Source organism: Erigeron canadensis, chromosome 5, assembly GCF_010389155.1.
Source record: "Erigeron canadensis isolate Cc75 chromosome 5, C_canadensis_v1, whole genome shotgun sequence".
Lineage (NCBI taxonomy): Eukaryota > Viridiplantae > Streptophyta > Magnoliopsida > Asterales > Asteraceae > Erigeron > Erigeron canadensis.
In genome coordinates, this window is record NC_057765.1 from 44,442,646 (window position 1) to 44,469,291 (window position 26,646).

The following is a 26,646-nucleotide window of genomic DNA, read 5'->3' on the forward strand; positions in this document are numbered from 1 at the left end:
TTTAATTTTATGTGGCTACTAACCTCCCCCATAATATAGTCATGTTATACAGTATACCTTATTAACTGAGCTTTGGTAAAGGGAAATTTAGTAGGAGTATGTTTTTTTCTTTGGTATATAGTGTTGTATTACCCAATGTTTTCGTGGCCGGACCGGACCGGCCGGTTGGATCGGTAGGGCCGGGACCCGGCATATATGACGGTCCAGTTGATGGTGTTGGTCCGGATGTGTAAAGGGCCGGCCGGTCGAGTCGACAGCCGGCGATCTAGCCGGGAACCGGAGGTTCCGGTCGATGGTTTTGATTTCATAAACCCCAAGTCAAAAGACGTAGAACAATGATAAATTTATTTCAAAATGACTCCAAACATATGCACCAACGTTTGTATGGGGTGTTATTGTGAAAATGAAAACACAACTATATAATGACAAATCTACATGAGCATGTTTTTTTTAAGTAAGTATTTAGTAAGGACTGGTTTGAAATAAATATAAGGAAATATAATAGATGGATCTGGGTTTCATCCTTTCAAAATTAAATCATAGAGTCTGGACCATGGAGAACAAGGGTTGTAATTCTAAAGCAGCGCCGATAGAAAAAAAGGGTTCACAAAAAAGAAAAGGGCTGCAGAGGGAGGAGAAGTTTAAATTGCGTTGTCAGGGGGGTAAGATAGTGCGTGTGGATGTGAGATGCATCCATGAATCTGAATCACTCTATCTCGATTTGAAAGGCATAGATTATTGGAGAAAGAGGGATGATCCAGATCCACGGTTTGATGTGGATCCACGAAATATAGGCTTTCAACGCCCTATCCAAAGCCCATCGTTTTAATGGTTGAAAGTTTTTGTCTTGGACGTTTCAACGTCATGTGGATCTCTTCTCACAAAAGTTGATGGAATTCAATTCCGAATTCATCCGTGATACCCATTCTTGCTCTACTTCTCAGTGTACGTGCGTCCACCCCTTCTTCTTATTTCCTTTATTATATACTAGTATATCTCAATAGACAAATGATGTAAATTGAACTCGTCGAAACAAAGTTTCCTTTTAATACAGACCTGCCCAAACCCATGATAATAGAAACATAAGTCATACAAAAGCTTACTCTCGTTACTATTAGCAACATTATACATTTATACCTTAGGAATGCTAACTTAAGATGTTATGTAGCCTCTAGAAAAGGAACAACGATTTTAAGATGAAGTCACTTGTCAAACTTTGCATGTAGTAGCTTGTATATATGAGAACTCCGGTAAGTAGTACAACCTTATGGCAATGGTGACGGTCATAACCAAACCAATATAAGTCTTAAAACGCGTATTGGATTTCGATCTGGAACTTAGGGGGCAGTGACGAGAGACTTGTGAGAGCAAGAGATACAGATAGAATAGTGAAAGCAAATCTTGAAATATCACAAATCCATGACCACTATCTAAATCTCATAATTGAACCAATCCTAAATCTAGCAATACATCATTTTGTCATTTTGTCCCCGAAACCCTTTCGGGGAAGAAAAACACACACACAAAAAAAATAAAGAAAGCAGCATGGCTTTTCTTGTTTTGGAGCTTATTGAACAACTTTATCTCCTATGAAGTATCCATAGTTGTCAAGGGCGCGGGCCGCACTTAATGCGCAAAGCCACTTAATGTGGCCTAAGCTAGATGCGCAAAAAAAACGCGGGCCCGAGAAAAAAAGGCGCACTTAATGCCTTTTGGTTTTCTGCATGTTCCTCTAGTTCTGCCACCACATCGACTGGAACATATAACATATTTACACTCTTACAGTTTTGTTGCCTCTGATTTGATGCATCTTAGCGCTATAAATTCCTCCTCTGCTAATAATTCCTCAAAAGTCGCATTGAACAACATTCTAGTCGTTCTTGTCAACCAACTTGTTCTACTTCCATCGAGGGTCTTTGGATTGGTATGGGCTAGCAGCACCATTTTGATGAATTGTAATTAGCAGTTGGTAATGACAGAATTCACTTGAAGAAGGAATAGAAAAACAGAAGAAAACATGAATAGAATGAAGAAATCAATGACAAACGTTTCAGAGAATTCGAGAAGGAAGACTTGATATGTATGCTCTATAGAATATATTAAGAGATTATACGAAACATATAGAAGATAGATCTATATGGTTAATATATGTCATTGATACATATCTCTAAACCTGACTCTAAAAAAAATGCGCATTAAGTTAGTGGGCCTTGAGCTTAGGGCTAGGATGCGATTAGTTGAAAATCTGTTGCGCAACGCCTAGGCGCCAAAAGCGACCGCTTTTAACAACTATGGAAGTATCATTCAATCATTCACATAGGTTGATCTGTCTCACTTAGCCCCAATTTTCCTTTGTTGTTAATGGTCGAATAACGGTTATACGGTCGACCACCGGTATTTGATATATCGGTTATATCGGTGGTATAACGGTTATCATAATATTATGCTATATATATATTATATATATGTAAAAATTCCAAAATAATTAATACTTTATACTAATATTAAACTTAAAAGTCAAGCTTAAAATTATTACTGATGGGAGCTGTTATCGATCGATTGAATGGAAATTTAGGGTTGGGACTTGTTTTTCTTTTTCACCTTCTGTTAAAATATTAGATGGATCGCTAGGCTTTTATTTAGTTAGTATGGACTATTAATAAAAAAGGTATTTATTTGTTTTGAGCCCAAAAAAGAGGGAAAAGAAAAAAACCTGTAATAACACCGTTAATCGAAATTTTAAAGCTAAATATCGGCAAAATAACGGTAAATACCACCGTTAATAACGGGACCGTTATTTTAATTTTTATTTTGGGGAAGGACTGAAAACCGTTATACCACCGTTATACCACTTTTATTAACAACATAACAATTTTCATAAATCATAGACTTTCCGCAAAAATTAACATAAATTTCGTGTTTATTCAAATCCAATGATAAAGAATCTTTAATTCTCGTGTAAAGAATCCAAAATGCAAAGTGGCAACCAAAGTAAACTACAAAATAGAACTTTAGCACAATGTCTAGAAAATAGTGACACTACCTTGTTTCCATTCTTCAAGTTTCCCACCCGAAGGGTGGACTGATAAGACAAAAAGTTGCCACTGTTAGGAACAACCTTAGCCTTAAGCACAACGGGAGCAATTAAACAAGAAGATAAAACAAGAAAATAGATAAACGACACACGAATTTAATGTGGTTCGGCCCCAATGGGGGGGCCTAGTCCACCGGCTGCAACTAGGTTATTTTATTAAGCTCTGAACCATAAGATTACAATTACAATGAGAGGTATATATAGGAGAATAACTAGGGTAAATAGCTTTGTCCCCAAGGTAACCGAAACAGGCCTCCTTAATAGATCGGGCCTTCTGGCCAACAAGCCTTCAAACCCAACAATCTCCCACTTGAAGGCCTTGCGAAAAACTTTAGCCCGCCATTGAAGCAAACAATATTCCGGTCAAACAGTAACTCTGGTAACCTTCGGATAATAGAAATCCTTTAAGCCTCTAGTTCCAAGAACAAACTAAAACTTCAAAACAGATGTTTCCTAAGTCTTCCGTTCTCCATGAACAAGCTAAGATTTCAATATAAGTCTTCACAGGCCCAGCTTAAGGCTGGCAAATTTTGACACGAAACCTGTTAACACGACACGACCTGTTCTTAACAGGTTTCGTGTTTGGCCTTAATAGGTTTCGTGTCTTAATAGGTCCAGACCTGTTAAGACACGAATTTTAACAGGTCTTAAAAGGTCAAGACCCGTTAATACCTGTTAGGACCTCTTAAGATTTTTAATATAATAATGTATATCGTATAGATGTAAAACATAACATATAATCAGATGATGTAACTGTCTTTTCACTTTCACTTCCCACCCAACCCCATACTCCATTCTTTTTCTTTTGTCTCATTTCTTTCTTAACGTCTACTCCTGTTTCTTGATCCATACATATTACTTTGAATATTAAAGAAGATATTCTTCTAGTTTCAGATCTGATCTTAACCAATTAACCATCATCCTCATCGAAATATATTTCGACATCACTCAAAGACGATTCTGATAGATCCGGAGAACTCGCCAACTGCAACAACAAATACGGAGATCTGCATCGTGGTTCCTATTGGCAACGACAACGACAATCGTCGTCTTCATCACCACCTCTTCTTTCTATTTTGTTTTATAGATCTAGGGTTTATTTCTTTTTGGATTTGTGTGAATATGGGAAATGTTTTGTATATGTGTTTTTGTATAAGAATTCGTATAGAGATTTAATCATTGAATATAGATATAAAGATTGATAGAGATATAATATGTATATCTATATATCAACATTTCCAGAAAAAGTAAAAAAAATAAACAGGTTTCTTAACAGGTACTTATCGTGTTACCTGATAATTTTCGTGTCGTTTTCGTGTCAGGGAAAAATGACATGATTACTTATCGTGTTCGTGTTCAACCCCAACAGGTTTCGTGTCTTATCCTGTCGTGTCTTAACAGGTCGTGTCGGACTTGTTATGCCAGCTCCCAAGAACAAACCAAACCTCAATCCATGCATCCCAAGTGTACCTAGTTGCAACGACCCTTTTCATCAGTCACCTGAAAGGCCTATTGAAGCTGTAAACCGCTCTAATACCGTCAAACTGACCTAGTCATGGCTAAGACCACTAATGACTCGTCCTCAATCTCAACCGGTTCCCACTGAGTTAAAATATTAGCTCCAGAGACTCCAGGGGAACAACATTCTCCACTAGCGGTAGCATCACAGGAGAGATTTCATTCGAAAACCTGGTTTTGAGAACCCAACGTTGATCTCAAACAAATGTCAAAACACTCATCGTGCTCCCACTATTACAAATTCCCGTCCAAGTTCAAAACCTTCGAGATTATTTTTATTTGGTTGAATATTTTTTACAGTCTTCCCTCATTTGATCTGTATACATATACTGCATGGGTAGGTAAAGGTTGAGTAACTAACAGGTTGGGGCGGCCCAACACACTTTGGGGCGGCCCAACACACTTTTTCTTTCTTTGATTCTATGTAATTACATGAAAAATTATAATTTGTTAAATACGATAAGATTTCAATAAAGAGATATAGGAGTTTTTACGCTTTTAAAAACTTTCGAGTAACTTATGATCTTTTGATCTGATCAGCAGCACATCCAGCCCATTTTGTTTGTTGTTTTAATCTTTGTGTTTAACTCATTTAAGTTGTTGATAGTATCCAATCTCATGTCAGTTGGCCATACGACATGTTAGTGTCTTTTAGTTCTATTCATATTTTGTTACAATGAAAACTTGAAATGTATGTAGGTTTTTATTGAATCATGCAAGATAAAGAAATTATGTTGGGTGATGCTATCATAACACTCATAGCTATGGGATTCCCAAGAGAAACATGTGATATTAGTTAAAAATGTTGAATAAAGAAGGTGTTGTGATGATTTTACCGACTGTTGTGTTGTATCTTGGTTTTGTTAATAGTTACAGCGTTCCAATTTGTGTTTGATATTATATTTTCAAGCATTTGTTATGATAATCGGTTATGAGTTTGCTTTAATGTTTCATTGAATACATACAAGAAGTTTCTATGCTGAGTGGAACTCACAACGGACTTCTCCTTTACTGTTATTGACAATGGATCTCACAAAGGACTTCTTTGTTACTGCCATTAACAAGGGAACTGGAAAGCAAAGCAGGATGATACCCCCATCACTGGTGCTCGCACATTACTATGTAATGAGGTATGTCTTTGTTGGCTATAATTCTTTAATAGCGGCGATAGTATATATGGATGGATTGGGCCAAACGGAGATTCTGTTCATAATGCTAAAAGTTTTTGTTGTGGGTTGTGACAAGTTGGGTTCACCCATTTTTTTTTTACTTTTTTGGAATTTTACAAGTTCTTTATTAACGGTTAAGTGTCAAGTATGATTCAAAACCTATTTTGTTATTTTGAAAACTTTCGATGGGATGATATAGGAGGTTTAAAAACTTTTGATGAGATGATATAGGAGGTTTAATATGCTTATCTTCAATGATTAATTTACCTACATATGACCCTTTTGATCTTATATATATGTTATATATAATGATCTTTTGTATATTATGTGCCTTTATGAAAACAAAAGTGAAACTGACTCATTAATAATACCAAAGGGGTTACTTGGTGAGTTCGTGAGGTTATGACAAGGTGTTTCTGGTGGCATTAGTTGTTTTGGTAGTTGGTTAAACTGGTTAAAATTTAGGATGGGTCAACTTTCAGGCAAATTTGTATTATCATTTCCAGAATTAGAAGCAACATAAAAACAGTTAGAATACATGAGTTTTGCTACACTGGACCAAAAGAGATATACCCGCATGGTTTGTTAACATCTTGCTTGACCGCAAGAATGTAGTGTTCAACTTTGTAAAGGTTGTTTTGATTTCATGATCAGTCGTCGTGACTCTAAAGCTTATTACTATATGGATTACTTTAAAGTTGAATTTGAGAAAATACATAATTATGCTCTATGTTATGATAGGTATTTACTAAATTTGAGCCTTGATCGATAAACTCCATGGCTACCCTCCGAAAGTATGCAGCTACAAGTGTTAGTGATGAGTTACCTTATATTCTTTCTTATATTATCTCCATATACTACAGCAAAATTATGTCAAATTTGTTTGAACCAAATGTGCATTAGTTATTAAAGGTGTTGTCAGGTGAATTAGGCGTGTATATAACCATATAAATTTGGTCCCTGTCAAATGAGTGTAACATGTAAACAGCTAAAAAACATACTCTGGCTTCAATTTTGTTGTAGCTGTTTTGGTGGTATTATTAATAATGAGATGTCTCTTATTCTTCGTAGTTGCAGTTGTCCAGGAGATCCTCGATAATGATCCCTTGGACTTGAGCCGTTAGAAGCACATTCGCTAGAGAAGTAAGCAAGAAGATCTTACACAACTATGAAAGTGATTAGACTCACGACGTTGGATTTAAATAGTGTTGTCCATTTATGTTTTTTTTAGATAGATAAAAGGCTCAAGGATGTATCTGGATACTTTCGTTGTATCCGCTATCCCTCTACCCAAGGAGTGCCCACGAATCAAACCACCGACTCTTATGATATTTGTATTTGTAACTTGGTCTATGGCAACTCAAACATGTTGTTTTATGCAACGAAAGTAGCTATTTAAAATGTCATATGTCTCTTATGTTCCTTCGTGTTTTTGTAAGGGATCACTTTTATGAATTCTCGTCCAATATTATTAATAAATATTTTGGATTGCCTGGTAATGAAACAATATTGATATTCATGACATTGCTCGAACGTTACTAGGTGGAATGGTTAATTCATGGGCTAAAAAAAAATTACTTATAAAATACTAATTCCAAAGTATATGGCTCTTTTTGATGTTGGTATCTTTAATTGGGTTCTATATTTAAATACCAACTTGGTTTCTGAATTGATGGGTAGAATTCTGTATACTATTGGTGATAGTAATGGCAAGTTTTATAAAATTGGATCACTAATATTTGATCAAATAACTAAAATTTGTGAGACGTATGATGAGTTTCATTCTATTATATTTCCCCGTATCATATATGGTATCATGTTGAATCAATATAACCCATCTTCCATATCTGAGCCAGTTTTATTTCACAAGACGAGATTTATGCAGTTGAAGATGGATCTAATAATCTAACATGTTCTTGCAATAATGTCTCTAGTATACAAGAAGTTGATTAAATTTCACGAAAAGATGTAGCCAAGTCAAAGAAAAGGAACAAATCAAGCATGAAGTCAACTTAAGAATTTAATGTTTAAGTTTGTAGTTTGTGGTTTTTTTTACGTTTAGTTATATGATAGTATTATGTTCACATGGATCTTTAATCAACGTTATTGTAATTTATCTTCCTATTTACGATGTTATTGGTTTACACAATTATGTTTCTAATTACTTATGTATGTATAAATGCTTAAAGGATAAAGTTTAAAAAATTACTTACGATTGCAAGCGCATTGCGTAGGTCTAAGCACTAGTATATATATCTATCCTTACGTCTATACTTTTATAAATATATTACGGAAAGCATCCGTGTATTTTATTTATTTTCTCATTAACCATTCCTACCTGAAGATATTAACGATATCCATCTCTACGTGATGTCCTTTCGTTAACAAAAACCATCCCCTAAAAGGTCTATAATACGGTAATACACTAATACCCTAGACATTATAATTCTCCCTCTTTTCCATGATTTGTACATGCTAAAGACTAATCTAGTTTCCAATGTTAATAATCATTTATAAAACAAAAACATAAAAAAATCATATTATGTTTCCAACAACGAACATCATAATTAATATCATCTAACAATTTTAATATTTGTAGGGAAGTTGTCCAATCGGGTTTGTAGGTGGCTTAAGGGTACGCTATTTGTCAATATGTTTTATGATTTACAAATATAAATCATAAAATGACACCATGATCCTAAAGAACATTAGAACTAAAGTTGTTTAATGTGTTATCTTCTCTGATATATCAACAGGATGTAAATAGTGAAAATGCTACGTGACGAGATTCGATTCGACCATGTTGTCGCATTGCATTTCATTGTTCGGATTCTGTCATTGTTGTGTAGATACAATCATTTAATAGTTAAATGTGAAAATGAAGGTTTTAGATATGTGTAAATATACAAGTAAAAAAAAAATGAAAATTAGAAAGTCATTAAAATTAACCAATCTGAGTATCATCTTTGTATGATTGTAACCAAGTTTAATTATTTTCATCATTGTAGCTTGTATTGGTCGCATATTTGCAAATGAGATTTCTAGGCTTACTTGATAGCAATGCTTTATACACGGATACGAGTTAGCTGGTCGGTTTTGATGAGTTTTTGAAGGGTCTCCTGTTTTTAAACCCGGATTTTTTTACTTATTTTGTCCAACCTATTTTTGGGTTTTTGGCTGGTATTTTTTTGCATAACCAGTTTCTTTAAAAAATTATTATTATAATAATGTGTATACTTTAATGTTATTTTGGTATTTTAATTATTTTTGTTGGCTTATAGCAAATTAGTAGCATCTTTTAAGAAAAATAAATAAAAAAACCTAACTAGTTCGATCGACGGATTATTAAATATTGTGTGGGAGATACTGTGATAAGAGTTTGGGGTTACAATGTACAAGTACATTAGATTAGGACTGAATGTGTAAAGTACGTATTTAGTAAGGAGTGGTTTGAAATAAAAATAAGGAAATATAATAGGTTTTTTTAATAGATGGAGCTGGGTTTTATTCTATCAAAAATAAATCATCATCGATCAGAAGGTTTGGACCGACCGACCGACCATGGAAAATAATTCTAAATCAGCGCCGATAGAAAAAACGGGTTCACCAAAAATAAAAGGGTTGCAGAGGGAGGCCAAGTTTAAATTGCGTTGTCGGGGCGGTGAGATTGTGCGTGTGGATGTGAGATGTATCTATGAATCTGAAGAACTCTATGACCTTTTGGAAGATATAGATGAAACGAGAAAGGAGGATGATCCAGATCCACGGTTTGATGTGGATCCACGAGATATAGGCTATAGTCCACGAGATATTCAAAGCCCAAAGCACATCGTTTCAATGGTAGAAAGTTTTTGTCTTGGACGTTGCAACATCATGGAAACCTATGGCCATCAACATGTGGATCTCTTCTCAAAAAAGTTGGGGGAATTCAACTCCGAATTCGTCCGTGATAAGCCGCTATCCATTCTTGCTCTACTTCTCAGTGTACGTACGCCCGCCCCTTCTTCTTATCTCCTTAATATATATATATATATATGAGAAAATGGAGTATATCAGTATATGGCTGTTAGATACCCAAGGGTGTAGAACCCCTCACATAACAATATTTTAATATATATATATATATGCTTGGGCCCATGCTTTTGATGGATTAAAAAAAAAAGATGTGAGGGGTTCACACCCAATTTGGATACTCCATACCCTCTAGAATATATATACATACTAGTGTTTAGACCCGCGCAATGCGCTTACAAACTTAGATCCCGATGTTAAATATTTAATTATGTATTCTTTATAAAATAGTACAATACTCACCAAATTACGATAGTATGAATATATATATGAGTGCGTGTTGATAATGTTAAGATAATGAAAACGGGATGAATTTATGATTAACAAACTTTATGATTGTATCAAGTTATATGAGTACTGATATGTGAATCATTATAAACACAAAAAACTGGAGGATTAAGCCTCTATATTGCAATTACATACCAAAGTCACAAAAACCGAAAACATAAACCGGGAATAACATAAAACACAAATAAAAATGAATAGTACAAAAAAAAGAGAAAAAAAGAACTAAAAAGTGACATTTTACTGCCTCCACGTGCTATTGGTACTTTTTTTTATATCAATCTTTTATTATACTAAAGGACACTTGCTCTAATAGCTTATTGACCAATTACATCTCTTGATTTCTTCAAATAATTAATTTTGACTTTTATTGACTTTATATTATATAAATAAAATAAACATATAAACACATATAAAAATATCGACCATGAGGTTATTAAATGTTATTAAAAAATAAAAAAATTGGTAGCTACCTATATATCCTAATCCCATAACCGAACTTTACACAATATTAAATTAGATAAATATACATTGTATAAATAATTAATTTAATATTTAATATAAAAATCTCTAGATTCAATCCTAAACACAATACAAATCACAAAACATAGATCGATATACAACATCCTAGCATAAACACAATAGGAATCATAAAACAAGAGAAATATATGCTTCCAATGTTCATTTATTACATTACTTTGCTTTTTATTTCATAACATTCTTGACATTTGAATTGAACATTTAGTTATTACGTATATCTTCAACTTAGAAATTAAAAGTTTTGATGAGTTAAATGTATGAAGATCTAATATTGATAATGTCGTAAGTCTCGTGTCCGATGTTGGACACGAGTCTAAAATCTAGCATATCCTAAATAACAATATCAGGTGCTGATCCTCAAAAACCGAAGTAAATGAATCTTAATCCGAAGAAATTTCCTTGGACATTTTCTGTACCAAACTTCATGTGTGCGTCTAGGGAATTTTGTATAGTACAATGCTCGCAATTCATTTATCATAAATTTGTTTGTATTGATATTAGGTATCAAGATTGTCCCACCACCGACATATTCATAGCCTTTGCGTAACTTAAACATTATCCCACCATAATGCAAGCAATTTGAAAGATGGGTGGAGGATGTAGATGGATATTGTAAACATTAGAGCTTGTAAATAAAGCAATTCAATAGACTAATTAATACTTCTTTTTACTAATAAAGCTACAAAACAAAAATCAAAGGAACACATTTATAACGGCTTGTCAAGGGGTGTCTCAGGTTGATATGGCGCAACTTCATCACATATATATGTAATGCAATTATAGGTATATACAACAGTAATTGCGATACATTAAGTAAATTGAAAATGTTGTGAGGTTTCCAATATATTTGGTCAATTTAGTTTTACAATAACAACTTTAATATTAGATACCTTTTAAAAGGAACGATATCATTTGATTTGGATGGTATTGTATTTTCAATATTCTGACCAAACACCCCATCCAATTTCCAATACTATTTCATAATCGTTGTATAATCAGTTGTTCATAAAGAACAACCAAAAAAAGTAACTGTGTCTTAATATGATATAAAAGTGCATGAAGGAGTTATTGTGAAGACATACCATTACATGATGCTACCTTTTATAAAGATACATAATGATCCTTATGAGACAATGCAAATCATACAAAACAAGAACTATGATCTAATAAGATAAACCAAACTCCTACATTCATGTCATTACACATGTTCATAACCACTTGCCATTGATTCTACTAAGACAATCATAATTTTTCGGGTTACGTCACTGGATGAACAATGGACTTTTCCTTATTTACATAGTTGCCCATTGAAATGGATTATTGATATATATCACCCATATACTTTTCAATTTTTTACATGGTTGACCAATTGCTGACCTAATGACTTGCTATAACAGGTTAATTGCTTTTTTTTTTAATTGAATATTTTCTTTTGATGAACAACCCACCCTCCATACCTTCTTGGCCGGAAATGTTCGCCGGAAAAAGATGGTAACAAGAAAAGGTAAATTTGACCCACTAGATTTGTATGAAAAGGTAAATTTTAGGCAGCATATTCTTCCATCCGATCCCAATATCTCCTTCCTTCATTCCTTCCTTATTAATCAACCAATTTACTCATAAAAGCCAAACACATTTAATACACAATATATACACATCTATATTCTATAGATACAAAATCATTTTACACAGCCCACCACTTTCCAAGACCCAATATCTAACACTACTGCACCACCATAAATCGTTATTCCGACGAAAATTTTAAGCAGTCCCTTTCTGCCGGAATATTTGGGTGACTTTATGTTGGGAATTTTGGTATGGAATATAGGGTTTCTGCATTTTATTCCTATAGAAATTTATGTGCGTGTGAGAGAGAGAGAAATCAATCAAAATGTATACATTAGTGTGTATGTTTATGAAATTTAATAATCAATCAGAGGGTAATCAAATAGATGATTGATAGAGATGAAGGAGAAACTTAGATGAGAGAGAAGCATAAAATAATATTTTTTTTAAAAAAAAGGTAAAAATAAAGTTTAACCTGTATAGCAGGTCATTAGGTCATCAGTTGGTCAACCATGTAAAAAGTTGAAATTTATATGGGTGATATACATTAATAATCCAATTCAATATGCAATCAGCCAACCATGTAAATGAAGGAAAGTACATTTTTCATCCAGTGACTTAACCCTAATTTTTCAACAAAACAATGTAATTAGTCAGCATTAAGGCACAAAAGACAACATATGGTTCTTAGACTGAAACTTAAACTACATGACTTACAAACACAAATCATTACTGCAAATATCAAACTATTGAATTCAATCGGATTCTCCAAATTTGCACCTTTTTCATGAAGCTTTAATTTCCTTGGCCTTAGCCCTTAAGCACATGCGTGTATTAAGTTGACTTGCATCCACCCCACGTTTACTTAACCTTCGATGTTTTGGAACATCATTTTTCTGCCCTCTCTGACCGGTTGTAACTTGGGGTGCTTCTGGAACAATCACATCAACAATGCCTTATGCAGTCTTGAACATTTCTTCAGTTTCTTCATTCGTCATTGATTGCACATCCGAGCTGTCACCATCATCTACTTCAACTCCATGTATTGTTTCAATTATTTCCTTCACTTTTTTCAACATAACTTTCTTTTAAGCAATTAGTGTTTACACCAAGTAACCCAAGACCAATCATTCGTGCTTTTAGATATTATAAAATTAAAAGCTTAATTGCTTTTACTTACATGGAGTAACCCAAAACCAATTTCAATCACTATTTCGACTGAATACAAGGAAAATGCTAAAAAGCATAAGGTTTCCAGGGCACTTAATTGCTTCTATCTAAATCACCAGATAACTTAAGTAACTTGATCTTATGCAACTTGAAAACTGCAAATCTTTTTTCATATTTAAAAAAATTAAACATTGTTTGATGTAGCTAACAGTAGATGTATGTTGTGGAGATGAATCTATTCAGCTTTGATCGTAGTTTGTGACTGGCCGAAAAGCTTTGCAGCCTCCTGTTGGGTACCCCCCGTTTTGAATAAAGAATGTATAATCTCGTCTGGACCTAAATATTATGTACTCCGTAGAAATTTACATATTACTAATGCAATTAACTTTAAGTCACTAACTATAAAGTTATGTAGTTAGTCAGAGGATCATAAAATACTTAAGATTACTCTGTTTCGTTCTAGAATCTAGCTCACACAAGGCCCTCATGTAAAATATGATTTTAAAAGTTACTATTTCAAAAATAATGAATTCATGATCAAAAATGATATAGGAGATTATATGCATTCGAAATAAAATTTGGGGAACTTTCTGGTTTTTCCTTAAATAGCATATCGATTTTTATTGGACCCATTAGAGACTATTTTAAACCAATTCTATCTAAAATAATGGTGGAAATTGACATTTGAATATTTGATTACTTAACTTTTGTTTAATACTAATGCATTTTTCTCACCAGTAAAATGTTCTTCAACACGAACCATTCTACCTATCTCAGTTGAGTTATCATTAATCTCATTTATAAGTTCTTTTATACGTCTCGCAGTTACATTCATGGATTCTAATAGTAAGCCTTGTAGTTCAAAACCGACAGAAAAATGTATGCAATAATTAATTGCAACACCCATCAGGTACATGGTGATTAAAGTAACCTGCTGGTAAGGTATAGCCCTTCCATAAAGGAACTGCACGAACAAAATAAAGGGCAAATTGCATATAGATAGATAACATGCTTTAGTCTGACTTATAAAGGATAACAAATTTTGTTTAACACTTTATCCACTAAAAAAAGGTATCACCTACTCAAAATTTTCTATTAAGCTAGCCAACTTTTATATGACTCATTAGTGTGACAACACCCACGTCAGAAATCAAAGGCCAATATAATCGAAGTTACCAACAATTCAGCTCTCAAATATCTACCAACAATTTAGCTGTCAAATATCATTTTGATCACGTACTGAGGTCAGATTACCCAACATCAACCTCTTTTAAAGTAGAATTACCTTGAATCAAGAATAGGAAGTACTGGGTGGAAATGACATTCATTATGCCAAATAGAAACCAAACTAAAGTAAGTCACTTTTATAACGGTCTCTTTATAGCCCGCAACTCTTAAAAGACATGCATTATCTATCATAATGCTACAGTAGCAGAACCAATGAAAATGTAAAAAAGAAGTTTTATGAAAAGATAGTAACCTGGGTCAATTGCGTCTTACAGGAAAATAGAACTCACAACTTCTTTGTGTTATTTTCTTTCTGGTGATGAGCAATAATTCTAATAGTAAGTGCAGTCTTCTTATATGTTGCCACAGTGAGGTCCCCAAGCATGCCCAACACTAAGACTAAACCAGCATTCCGTGGTTAAAAGGTTTTCTAACCATTGAATATCCAAAAAATGACCCATAAAGTAGTATGTGCTGACCCTGTCCGTGTTTCTGCCATTCACATCCAACCCTGAAACATGGTTTGCCTGTTGTTGAATGTATATACGGAACAGCAAAAATCAGCAATCTTTAATTTACCCTGAAACAAACAGGAAATACATACATTATGCTTTGTAGCTTCAGCCAAATCAATTGTAAAACAACAAATGCTATCCACAACTGATGTATTATGAAGGTTTACCTATGCACCAATTAAGGGGTTCTCTGGTTTAATATCTCTATGAATGACATGCTTCCCATGGACATATATGAGAGCCCGTGCTAATGGAGCAATATACTTTCACAATAAAAATGTAAAAAAAAGGTTCCAGATTGACAATGATAACAGTTTTTAACTCATGCGAACATACCAAGTTTCCTTGTTTCATAGAGCCACAATTTTGAATGAGAAGTTAATTTGGAATTTACATACAAATATACACTACATGTGAGAACTAATTAAACAGCACAGAATAATACAAAGAAATAACAGAAAGAATTACTTTTGAATGTACCAGCAGATATGATGATGAGTACCTGAGTAGAATAGTTAGGTTTGTCTTTTCCCATGGAGTTGTTTGAACAGCAATCAACTCAAATCAGGAACATAATATTCTCTTATCAGAAACAACTTATGCTCAAAATATTCCCTTATCGTAGTCATTCATGTAAGGAAACGAAACAATAGCTTGAATTAGACAACATAATAAGATCTATATCATGGGATACACAAAACTGTAGAAACAAATATCAATTAAAGCGATATGCAACACCGAACACAAATTGAACTACTTTATGCTCTAGTTATAAAAATTAAACAGAATACTAAGATTGGTTTATAGGTTCATTCACAATCCGTAAAACCAAATAATCTATGTTTAATCTGTGTATGAAAATTTACATAAATTGAATTTGATGACCATATACAATTAAATAAATTAGACGGCATAATAAGATATGTATGAACTTTATTACACAAAACATAACACCAACGACGTCACATTCCCGAATTTACAACAACAACAACCGTATCAATACGAAAATTGATTAAAAATAATAAATAAATAAATAAGAACCCTATCAAAGCTCAATAAAACATCAACTGAAATTGAGAGGATACCTTGAGTTGATTAAGAAAAAATTGGGATTCATAATATCAAAGAATCGAGTTTTTGTGATTTCCCGATGATATGGAATATGAAAAAGAGACCTGCTTTACTTTCTATGTATGAGTTTAATGTAATGTAATCTTATTATACAGTTTGATAAAATAAAAAATCCTTCATCTAATCACCAAAATAGTAATAGACAAAGAAGGATACTTGATAATGATCATCTTTGTCACCCAAGTGCAAAACTTAATTTAATTCCTTTCTGATCCCTTTGATAATTCAACGACCTATTCAATAATAATTTGGAGAAGATGGATTACGTACAAAGAGAGAAAGAGAGGGAGGGAGATAGAAGACGGTTTACATATACAATATAATATGATTTTGCAAAAATAAGGGAGAATCCTACAAAGTAATAACTGTTGTTTTATCTTCAACAGCACGCATACCTTTTTCTTAAAAAATCCACTAAAGATTTCAGCCCTTTTCTTGCAATCTAGGGGGTGCCACATAGGACAAACTTACACAAAAACTAAGTAGTCATTCATATAGTGTGTGTGTGTGTATATATATATATACTATCTCAATAGACAAATGACATAAATTGAATTCGTCGAAACAAATTTTCCCTTTTACACAGACCCGCCCAAACCCATGAACTTTGCACTCCTACACATAATAGAAATGTGTTGTATAAAGTATATCACCCTTGGGCATTGCTTCCAACACTTCACCGTCTAGACTCAATTTTGTGGAGTGGTTAATAGATAGACTGTGATCAGAGAGTTCCATATGGATGTAGAGATGCTTGTTTTCAAACGAAGAAGTATTATATCCAACAATATTATCATGATAGCATGCAAGTTCGTATGAATATTTATTTTTAAAAAGGAGCATATGCTTTGAAAATTTAGGAACTAAAGACAAAGTTTTCAGATTAGCACACTATGATGTAAGGCAAGGTCAGACATGTGATGAAATATATTTAATATTTTGCAAAGCAATGTAGATAATAATAATTAAGCAACCCATTTATATAAAAACTAATTTGACTTCCATAATATGTGCACAAAGTACTTATATATTTATAAATGAAATTTAACCTCACTAATTCATCCCCAAAAAACATCTGAACACTTTTGACATCATCAGTTTTTCTCAGATAAAGATATGTTACCATCACCTATCTAATTAACAAATTGGGAGTGCTGAAAGAAAAAGGTTCAAGTTTAAAGCCAATAGTCAATATCTCATAAAACCTGGGTATCCATTAGATTATAAATTAACCAAACCAAAAAGAAATGATAAGTAAGCTTGCCTTTCAACAATCTTTTTCATCTCAATAGCATATTCTCTTTTATCAGTTTGAGCATGCTATGCTCTAACACCTAAAGTATGTAAGCAGAAGTGATCAATAACATAACAATAAAAAATGCAGTATCAATCATGATAGATTGATAGAACGTCAACTTAAACTACAGTACTGACACTCCTTCTATACCATCTTACTGTATTAAGTAAGCAATTTCACTGTTCATAGTCAAATGATTGCTTTGTAAAGTATACAAGGATTGCTAATACAAACCCAGTAGCCTAGTACAAATCATGATAATTCAAATAAAATGTAAAAACATGTCAAATAACTAATGATACAAGACTTCCACAATTACATCACAAAAGTATACACTATACATTAAACAAACACAATTACTACCTATTTAATCAAAATTCGTGTGAACAGTGCTTGACAGGGCTGCTTTGTCTTAAGCTGTAAGGCCTTCTGCCTTAACAGCCTTCTAAACTAGGCTGGCCTATCAAGTCTCCGTAAACCAAACTGTATACAACTTTTGATAGACCTGGATTGGAAGTTCGATTAGATCTATTGGTAAAAAAAAATGTCAGGATTCTTATATAGATAGATAGATAAATAGATAGATAGACAAACCTGGAGATGGAACCGCAGAGGACAGTTTCAGGGGTTTCAAGGGCGATTTTGATGTGGAGATTGATCGGAGTGAATGGATCAATTTTGAAAAAAAGGGATAAGGTTTACATATGGAAAAGTGTTGAGAAACTTGCAGATGTGACAAGGGTTTTTTGGGGGATTAAGTATTTGGGGATGTACGAACTTGTACACTTTTCCTATTGTGTGAAACAACTTTCATCTAGTTCATTGTATGTAATTAACTTGCAAAATTGAACGAATCGTGTAAGAATTCGGTCGAAAACTAATGTTGCATCGTCTGACATCTGAGACGTGACACAATGAGTGACCTCCACATCAACATTTAGCCGCACAGTTTTTTCAATTTTGCAAGTTAATTACATACAATGAACCGGATGGAAGTTGTTTTCATACAATTGGAAAAGTGTACAAGTTACGTACATCCCTAAATACTTAACTTTTTTTTTTTTTGTAATTTTTAATTTAGCAAAAGTTAGAAAAGAAAATAGAGTAGAAAGGAATGTTGGGACAAGCGCACAGGATGTGTTAGGGGGGAAGTTTAGGCCCAACAAAGACTCTTAGTAGTGCCAGGTGTAGAAATAAGTTGTTGTTTTAGTTACAGGATAGATATATATAAAAATAAATAATATTAAATAGGGGTTAAGTGGGGTTTAGCATGGTTTCTCGAAGGTAGATTTCAGATTAGCAATGACCGACTCCACATCATGTCCAAAAAAAATGTTTTAACAAGTTTTTAATACAATGATAGATAAAGAACTTATTATTTTTTTAGACCTCAATTAAAGTTATTGTGTCAAGTTGGAGAATTTTCCAATCAATTAGCCCTTTTTGCTTTCTTATGAATATGTATACATATCATTTGTTTAATTTGCTTCACAATTTTCTCTTCTCATGTCAGGCTGCTATCCAATTGAAGATCAAAAGCCTCATGAACTTGGTGCGTGATGCTATTGTTGACATGCATGGTGGGAAGTTTGCTAATGGGTTTTCCAATTTCTTCAACATGCCTTATTATATTAAGATGTCCAAAGTCAGATTTTACGTTTATGACGATTGGGCTATGGATGGAATCGGTGAAATTCCTTTTGAGCCGGATAAGATGCCGAAAAGAAAACGCAAAAAGCAAAAACCAGAAACACAAAATGTGCCAAAAAGCAACCAAATAGCTGCCACAAAGCAAATTCAAAAAACAAAAGTCAAAAAACACAGAAGAGTTAATTGCAAAGTTGGTCCGTGTGGTTTACACACTTTAGCAATGAGGATCCCTTTTTAAGTATCGTTGCAATGGGGTTTCTGTTTTGAGAATTTTTTGCAAGATTGGTCCCTTTCTAACAGAACCGTTAGCGAATGTCGTCAAGTTTTAATAGAAGGGACCATCATTGCTAGTAAACTCAGAAAGGACCTCCATTGCTTAAATGGAAAAACCATAGGGACCAATCTTCCAATTAACAATTTGATATCTTTTTTGATTTAACTCAAGAGACTCAAGAGATTGTAACATACAATTGTCAGTGTGTCAGATCCTTAATTGATAAACTTTTGTATACTCAAAATTTTAATAATGGAGATGTACCTTGTATAATCTTTTTTACTTTGAAAAATAATTGATATATAAACTTTTATTGTTATTTATAGTTATGAAATTAGAGGTTGTATGTTTGAAATTTTATGTTACCAAAAAGTGACCTGTTCAAAAAATATAATTATCATATATAGTTTTTTAATTCTGTGTAAGATGTTAAACATTTATGCAGTTGGCAAAATACATAAAAAGGTAATCTTTTTACTCAAAATTCCTAATTAGGGGAACCTATTTAGGTTTTGACTATTAAAAGGACTTGGTTTTAAAAAGTTTTCAATAAAGGTAATATCATTAATTTTTAACGCTAAACTTCCGTTAACTATTAATGTGACATGCCATAGTCGTTAAAATGTCTACATGGACTTATGAGTTAGCATATAGTGTGTCAAATATAAAAATATTCTTTTCCAAGAACATCATTCTTCGGGGCAAAAACCTTTAAGATCTGAATCAAAAATATGTATATCTAAACAAATAAAAATCAGAAATCAAGAATCCCATATGTACTCAAAGATCTATATAACTATGTCTTGTCTACCTAAAACCTATTTACATCCGAACAAAAAAAATCTGCAACAATAAACACAAATCCAACTTCAAAGAAATCAGCCACCATGGATTTGGATATACATTTTCTTTCACGTTTCACCATATTAACATTTGTGTACCTTTCATTTCCATTGCTAGTAAACTCAGTAACATTTGTGTACCTTTCATTACTCATTATTATAACTATAAAAATAATTTTAAAAACCTAAATATTAAAAAAAACCTTAAAAAGTTTCGGAGTAGCTTGTAAACGAACGGTATAATCATGTACAACAAAGGTTAAGCAATAAGAAAATTACAACAGAAAACCATAGAAAGTTAAAAAGGAACTAAGAGGCACTCACGAGAACTTTTCTTCAGCTAATCTCTTTTCTTTTTTTGTTGCTTACAGTTATACCTGCTGTAGAATTTGTAAAACTTATGATCATTGTCAAATGTTACACCAGTTCGTATGTTATGGCCTCAATTTGATGAGCTTGACAAGAAAACGGATCCAGAATCCAGATTCTCAGCTTTTTCAATCTGCTTATTAAAAATAGTCTCAACAGCGCAGACTTCTTTTTTATATTGTCGGCACATGTAATAACCAATCTGAATTTGGATCCACAATAAATCTGAATATATCAAGAAAAGGAAGAGATTCAGCTTCGATTCAAATCTAAAGTTTGTTTCTTGATTGTGCAGTTGGAAGGATTTAATCTTCCTTTACAAGAGAGTCTTCTCTCTTCTGCTACACACTTTATTTTGTATTATCCTGCCTAAACTTTAGGCTGCCCAAACTCAATGTACTTTTCCAGCAGACAATTAGTACTTCACCCAACATATACTTTTTCTACATATCATACATACAATTATAATACAAATACACACTAATATAAGAAAAACACATAGTAAGGAGAGCAATTAAGAAAACTAAATTAAATATCTTAATACAAAAGCATATGACAATAATGATTCTCCCCCCCAAAATAAAAAATTAACAATCTTCTTAACACACAAAAAAATAAGCATACGACCATTCAATATTCCACGGGCCCCAAAATTACCAAACAAACTCCGCCAATATGGCAATATCTTCTTCCCTCTGCGTCAACTTCATCTCAAGCATTTCTTTTTCTTTTGGTCATTAGATTGATCGAACTTTGCTTCTTTTCTTTTCATTTTTGTCATCAGATTGATAGAACTTGGTTTCTAAACATCGCCTCCTCCATCTTCATCCAATAACTTTGATGTCCCTCAAGCAATTTTGTACTTGCTTTGTCTTCGAGTATTTCTTCACTATTATCTTCATCTTCATCTTCGTAATCTATATCATCTCTGTCTACAAAAGGTTCTCCAATCCAAGTTGATACCATGCGATCTCCGCAGTGCATACTATATAGCCCGTGTTCCCTTCCTTCAATAGAATATGAACTGACACTGCTGCCAAAAGTAGAATACTCGTAGGAATTCTTCTGAGATCCATTGAATATATCTGTGGCCTCCTTTCCGTCCAATTCCCCAATTATTGCTCTTCAACAACAATAATTTCAATTCGTTAATGATAAAGTAACTGAACCGAGCTCCCTCGATCAATTGCAAAATTTAAACATTACTATCAATCTATACTACTCTTATTTATATAAAAATTATTACAATATAAAATACTAGCTAGATACTCACAATTCTTCATTGGTCAGGTATGAACCCCACCCTTTGCGGTCGGAAAGTTCCTTTTTTTTCTTTCTAGAGTATACTAAATCGCTGTCATAACTACACAGAAACAAACACTAACACTGATATATACTACTTGAAACAATTATACAACGCAACATATATGAAAGTGATATATACAAGGAAAGAACGAATAGACTCACGCTTTGATTGCAAAGCTCGCCGCTGTTAGGCACACAAGTCTGCAATCAATTCATAACCACGACAATTAAAAAATAGGGTTGTGAAACAAAATAATAGATATTATGGGGGCAAAGGCTAACTGTTCTTGACGAGGTAGAGATGGAAACACAGCCGCTTTAGCTTTTAGCACATCCGAAAACTTGGGTGAACAACACCATATGGATTTTGCTTCCCTGCTACAATTTTTTAACAATAGAAATTTTATATCTCCAACAATTCTAGATGTTATTGTAATTTGGGGGCACATGAAACTGAAACACAAAAACAAACAAACAGAAAAAAGAAAAATACTATTACTTTTTGTCAAACTGAGCTCGTGCGGAATTTTTGTTCCTGCAACAATCAATTTGTTAAAGTAGGAACAATTCGGGGGTGTTATTAAAGACTGAAATGCGAAAACAAACAAAGAGAAGAATGATTACTTTTTGTAGGCTTTATTCGCTTCTAATTCACCCGAATCCTTGGATTTCCTTTTTCTCCTCCTGCTGCTACAATCAATCAATCAATTTGAGAAAACCATTCATTATAGCTGTAAGGATTCTTTTTGTAAACAAAAACAAAGAAAGAGAAAAACTATTACTTTTGGTAAAGAGTCCAAGGCCGTAGTGATAAATTACCCAACTTAACCATTGCTGGTCAAGTAAATAATTTAGATGCTGCTTGGGGGGATCTCTAACTGACGATATCTTCTATTATAATGATACAAAAAATTAATTTAAGTAATTACACCTATAACAACAACAAAAACGACAATTTGAGATGAGAATTATTGTGTTTGGGGCAAACTGAAATAAATAATAAATAATAAAAAAAAAATCAAACAGAGGAAAACTACCATAATTCGGTTATAAATAAATCCTATAGAAATACTTAAAAGACTTCGGTTATAAGACTTCAGTCAGGTTTGGGTATCCTCCTCGATTATATAGATATATATATTTATCCATACTTATACAAATTACAGAAACCATCCCTGTATTTTATTTATTTTCTCATTAACCATCCCTACTTGAAGATATTAACAACATCCATCTCTACATGGTGTCCTTTCGTTAACAAAAACCATCCCTTATCTAACTAAAAAGTCTATAATACCTTTGAGCCAGGGGTGTTCAATCGCAGATAGTGATCAAAACAGCTACATCAACTTTCTTTTCCTTAGGGGGTGTTTGGTTCATGGAATTCCTAGGAATTGGAATTTGAATTCTAACGTTTGGTTGAGATAGCTGATGGAATTGGAATCTAAAATTTGAAAAAACAACCCCTCCTCTAAAATTAAATCCTACATTATTTATTTAGCCTACCTCTCTTTTTTCTCCATATTATCAGCTCCACCATGGTACTTACCGGAATTACAGTAACACCACCACTGCTGATTAGCGGAGTAATAGTAGGTCAGTAGCCACCAGCGATGTTGCTTATCAGAGAAAAAGCCACCACCACTAATGCTTATCGGAGTAATAGCCACAACCGCTGCTAGTTATTCACGGCGGTCGGAATAACAGCCACCGGAGAAAGATTAATAAAGGTGAAAAGGGGATCTTTATAAGGATGCTGTTTAAAAAAACAAATAAAACTTGATCGCCGGAGTAAGACACTGCTAATTTGTGGTGAAAAGAAGTTTGGGTGGATCGGTGATGGATTTTTTGTTCGATAGGTCTTTGATGGGACTTGGGAGATTGTGTTGTGTGTGGTGTGTTGTGTGTTTTGACCGAGAGTATACCTACTACAGTAGTACTATTATCATTATTATTATTAATCATTATTTTTTTAATTTTTTTTTTAAATGTGGATTATTTACCCGCAACACGGTATCTAGCTTACGTTGTTTTAACCAGATCCACGTTAGAGAGCCACCTCACCCTCAATACCTAATAGGAGGAGAAACTCCCAACTAAACCGTCCGAAGGCACGACATTTAATTAGGATAAAACCATGCCCCCTCTACATGACTCAAATCTGCTTCAATGGAGTACCTTATGTGAAATTCCTTTAAAATGTCTTTCCATGTCTCGAACTCGAGACCTCTAGCATATATAGCTGGTGCTCAACCACTGAGCTATGATGGAAAGTACAATTATTATTATTATTATTATTATTATTATTATTATTATTATTATTATTATTATTATTATTATTATTATTATTATTATTATTATTATTATTGTAAAAGATTAAGATGTATGATAATTAATATGTTATTAACTATTAATTACTTTCTACCGTACCCGTCATAGAAACAATCGCTTCTAATCAAGCAATCAAAATAACTTTTACACAACCTAAGTTACCACTAAGATCATGCAAAAACTATCTGCAATTAAGAGTTAAATAACAAAAAAATAACAAGCTAAGATTACGACACAACGTTAAATCAAATCAACTTGAATTATAAAAATAGTGCAACCATCATTCAATTGTATCATTTCATCTTAGTAGATGATTAAAAATCTAGCTACACATGACAAGACTAATAAAACTAACAAATATTATATAAGTATAATCCATAATAATATTGTATAGTAATATAGTCTTGTAATTAAACAACTATTAATAATAAAAGAGAAAAGAGTCGAACGAGAATTGGCTTGCAGTTTTGCTGATGATTCTAAAACTAAGAACGTGGCTGCGGCTTTCGTCTTTTGCTGCCTCTCACGAACGAATAATTAAAACCAAGAAAAAGCAAAAGCCTTTTTTATCTCTTCGCACCTTCTAACCAATCACCAATAAACCCTTAGCCGACCTCCAAACTCTCGTCCCCTCCAAATTCGTCCAGCACCTCCTCGAAAACTTCTACTCTAAATATTCCCTCCTAGCCGACTTTTATGTACGTCCAAATCTCCCCAAGCACCTCTCTTTATATATATATATTTGATGCCTGCCGACCTCTTTTTACAAAACAAAAGGCTGTGGCCTTTTTTTTCTTGGCTGGGCTCACGACTAATCTAGCCCAAGTGGGCTGCTGCTCCATTTAGACACAAGGAAAGGAATGGGCTTCGGCCCATGTGCACCACCTCTATTAGACTTTCAATATTTTGGGCTAAATGTTAATTAAATGGGCTGCCACTTTACTTCTTTACTTGTTCTCGGCCTTTCGCAACTAGGAACCAACGAGCACCACCTTCAAAAACATTTTGCGAACCAAACTACCCTTTATATGCCCCATTATCATCAGACTAATGGTAGTGAGTTTCCCAAAACCCATTATCATTTTTTGTGAGCCAAGCCACCGCCACTATTTCTGATATCCTTAATGCCCCAATATTAATGGAGATATATATTGAACTTAAGAACATGGTAAATTAAACGAAGGTGGGCGGTTGAGAAATTTAGATCGAAGACAATAATGAAAAGGAAAAGTACAAGGAAAGAGAGAGAGATGGAGTAAATCACTCAATGGGGTAAAAATAAAAGACAAAGTAAAAAAGGAATATGTTTAATTTAAAGTCTTTAACAAGTGACAGTGGCCCAGTATATATTAACAGAGCAGTAAGTCCAGCCCAGCCAAATGTGTAAGTTTTGGATATTTGGATAATCCGAATATGATGGGTATGATCAGTAGTAAACACTTTGGCCTTTGGAAACAGAGGTCATGGGTTCGATCCTTATCCCATGCAAAGGTTAGAGGTACCATTTAGGTAGAAACTGGAAGCAACCTCTCTACTTAGGTAGGGGTAAGGTCTGCCTACATCTTAACCTCCCCCATATACCATCGAGGTGTTGGGGCTCAAAACCCGCGGAAGGCGGCACTGAGCAGTTTCTTTCTTTCTTTCGAATATGATGGGTATGTTTGGCAAAAATAGTTGTAGCTTGTAGATGCAGCTTTTAGTTGGAGCTTTTAGTTTGAGTTGTGAGTTGTAGGATATGTTTGGCACAAAAGCTTCAAGTTGGGGTTGTAATTAGGGGTTTGGAGTTGGAGCTTAGAAATAGGGCTTGGGGTTGGGGATTCTATTTCAACCCTTCTTACACAAGCTTTTATTTTAAAGACCTGTCGGAGCTTTTAGGAACTTTTTGGGGGCTGAGGCTTTTGAATTCAAATGTCTTTACAAAGAGGGCCATAGTTTTAAAAGGAGCTTATAATAAAAGCTCAAGGCTTTTAGCCAATAAAAGCCCTCAAAAGCCCCTTGCCAAGCAGATACGTAGTTTTTATTTTTTAAAAGTGCTTGGTATGATAATCACAACTGCAACTTCAGAGATAATTGTGTAGTTTTTAAATATTAAAAGCTTCATCGAAAATTTAAAGCTCCTGAAATGCTACTTCAAATAGGATTTCATTTTGAAGTTCTTTCTTTGAAATAAAAGTTAAGGCTAATTGCATCCAAACAAAGTTTTTAACACTTTAAGAGTTTTTAGTTTAAAATAAAAAGTTAATGCTCATAAAATAGCTCTTAAAAAGTTTGTGCCAAACATAACCTATAATT

At 33.6% G+C, this 26,646-nt stretch overlaps 2 protein-coding genes and 1 long non-coding RNA gene across 12 annotated transcripts in view; 2 read left to right on the forward strand and 1 right to left on the reverse strand.

The window, feature by feature from the left end:
• LOC122599226 (elongation factor 1-alpha-like) overlaps window positions 1-25,039 on the reverse strand; it is a 66,715-nt gene extending 41,676 nt beyond the window's left edge. For 2 of the 4 annotated variants that reach the window (XM_043771701.1, XM_043771699.1), the window contains exons 1-4: window positions 23,061-23,139; window positions 22,806-22,954; window positions 22,648-22,713; window positions 22,523-22,558 (exon numbers count right to left, since the gene is read on the reverse strand). In XM_043771701.1, coding sequence (XP_043627636.1) covers window positions 22,523-22,558; window positions 22,648-22,713; window positions 22,806-22,855 — 152 coding nt within the window. In that variant the 5' untranslated portion in view covers window positions 22,856-22,954; window positions 23,061-23,139. Of the gene's footprint in view, window positions 1-22,522; window positions 22,559-22,647; window positions 22,714-22,805; window positions 22,955-23,060; window positions 23,140-24,803 lie in introns of those variants that run through there. The other 2 variants (XM_043771700.1, XM_043771702.1) reach the window with 2 other exon arrangements.
• LOC122599231 lies at window positions 471-7,203 on the forward strand. Of its 7 annotated transcripts, none has more exons than XR_006323888.1 (4): window positions 471-945; window positions 4,496-5,742; window positions 6,523-6,591; window positions 6,853-7,203. It is a non-coding gene; the product is annotated as an uncharacterized LOC122599231 (long non-coding RNA). The 7 variants fall into 7 exon arrangements; XR_006323890.1 differs by having other exon boundaries at window positions 476-945; window positions 5,584-5,742; XR_006323887.1 differs by lacking the exon at window positions 471-945 and having other exon boundaries at window positions 960-5,742.
• On the forward strand, window positions 9,297-19,780 carry LOC122599227. Its single transcript, XM_043771705.1, has 2 exons — window positions 9,297-9,765; window positions 19,097-19,780. The coding sequence occupies exons 1-2, from the start codon at window positions 9,343-9,345 to the stop codon at window positions 19,469-19,471; spliced, it is 798 nt and encodes a 265-aa protein (XP_043627640.1). The 5' UTR covers window positions 9,297-9,342; the 3' UTR covers window positions 19,472-19,780.
• Window positions 25,040-26,646: the final 1,607 nt, after the last annotated feature.

Excerpts from the sequence above, each read along its gene's own strand:
- LOC122599227 (XM_043771705.1), top strand. The coding sequence starts at position 9,343 with ATGGAAAATAATTCTAAATCAGCGCCGATAGAAAAAACGGGTTCACCA. Across the intron at positions 9,766-19,096 it reads TTCTTGCTCTACTTCTCAGT|GCTGCTATCCAATTGAAGAT; the intron begins GTACGTACGCCC and ends TTCTCATGTCAG.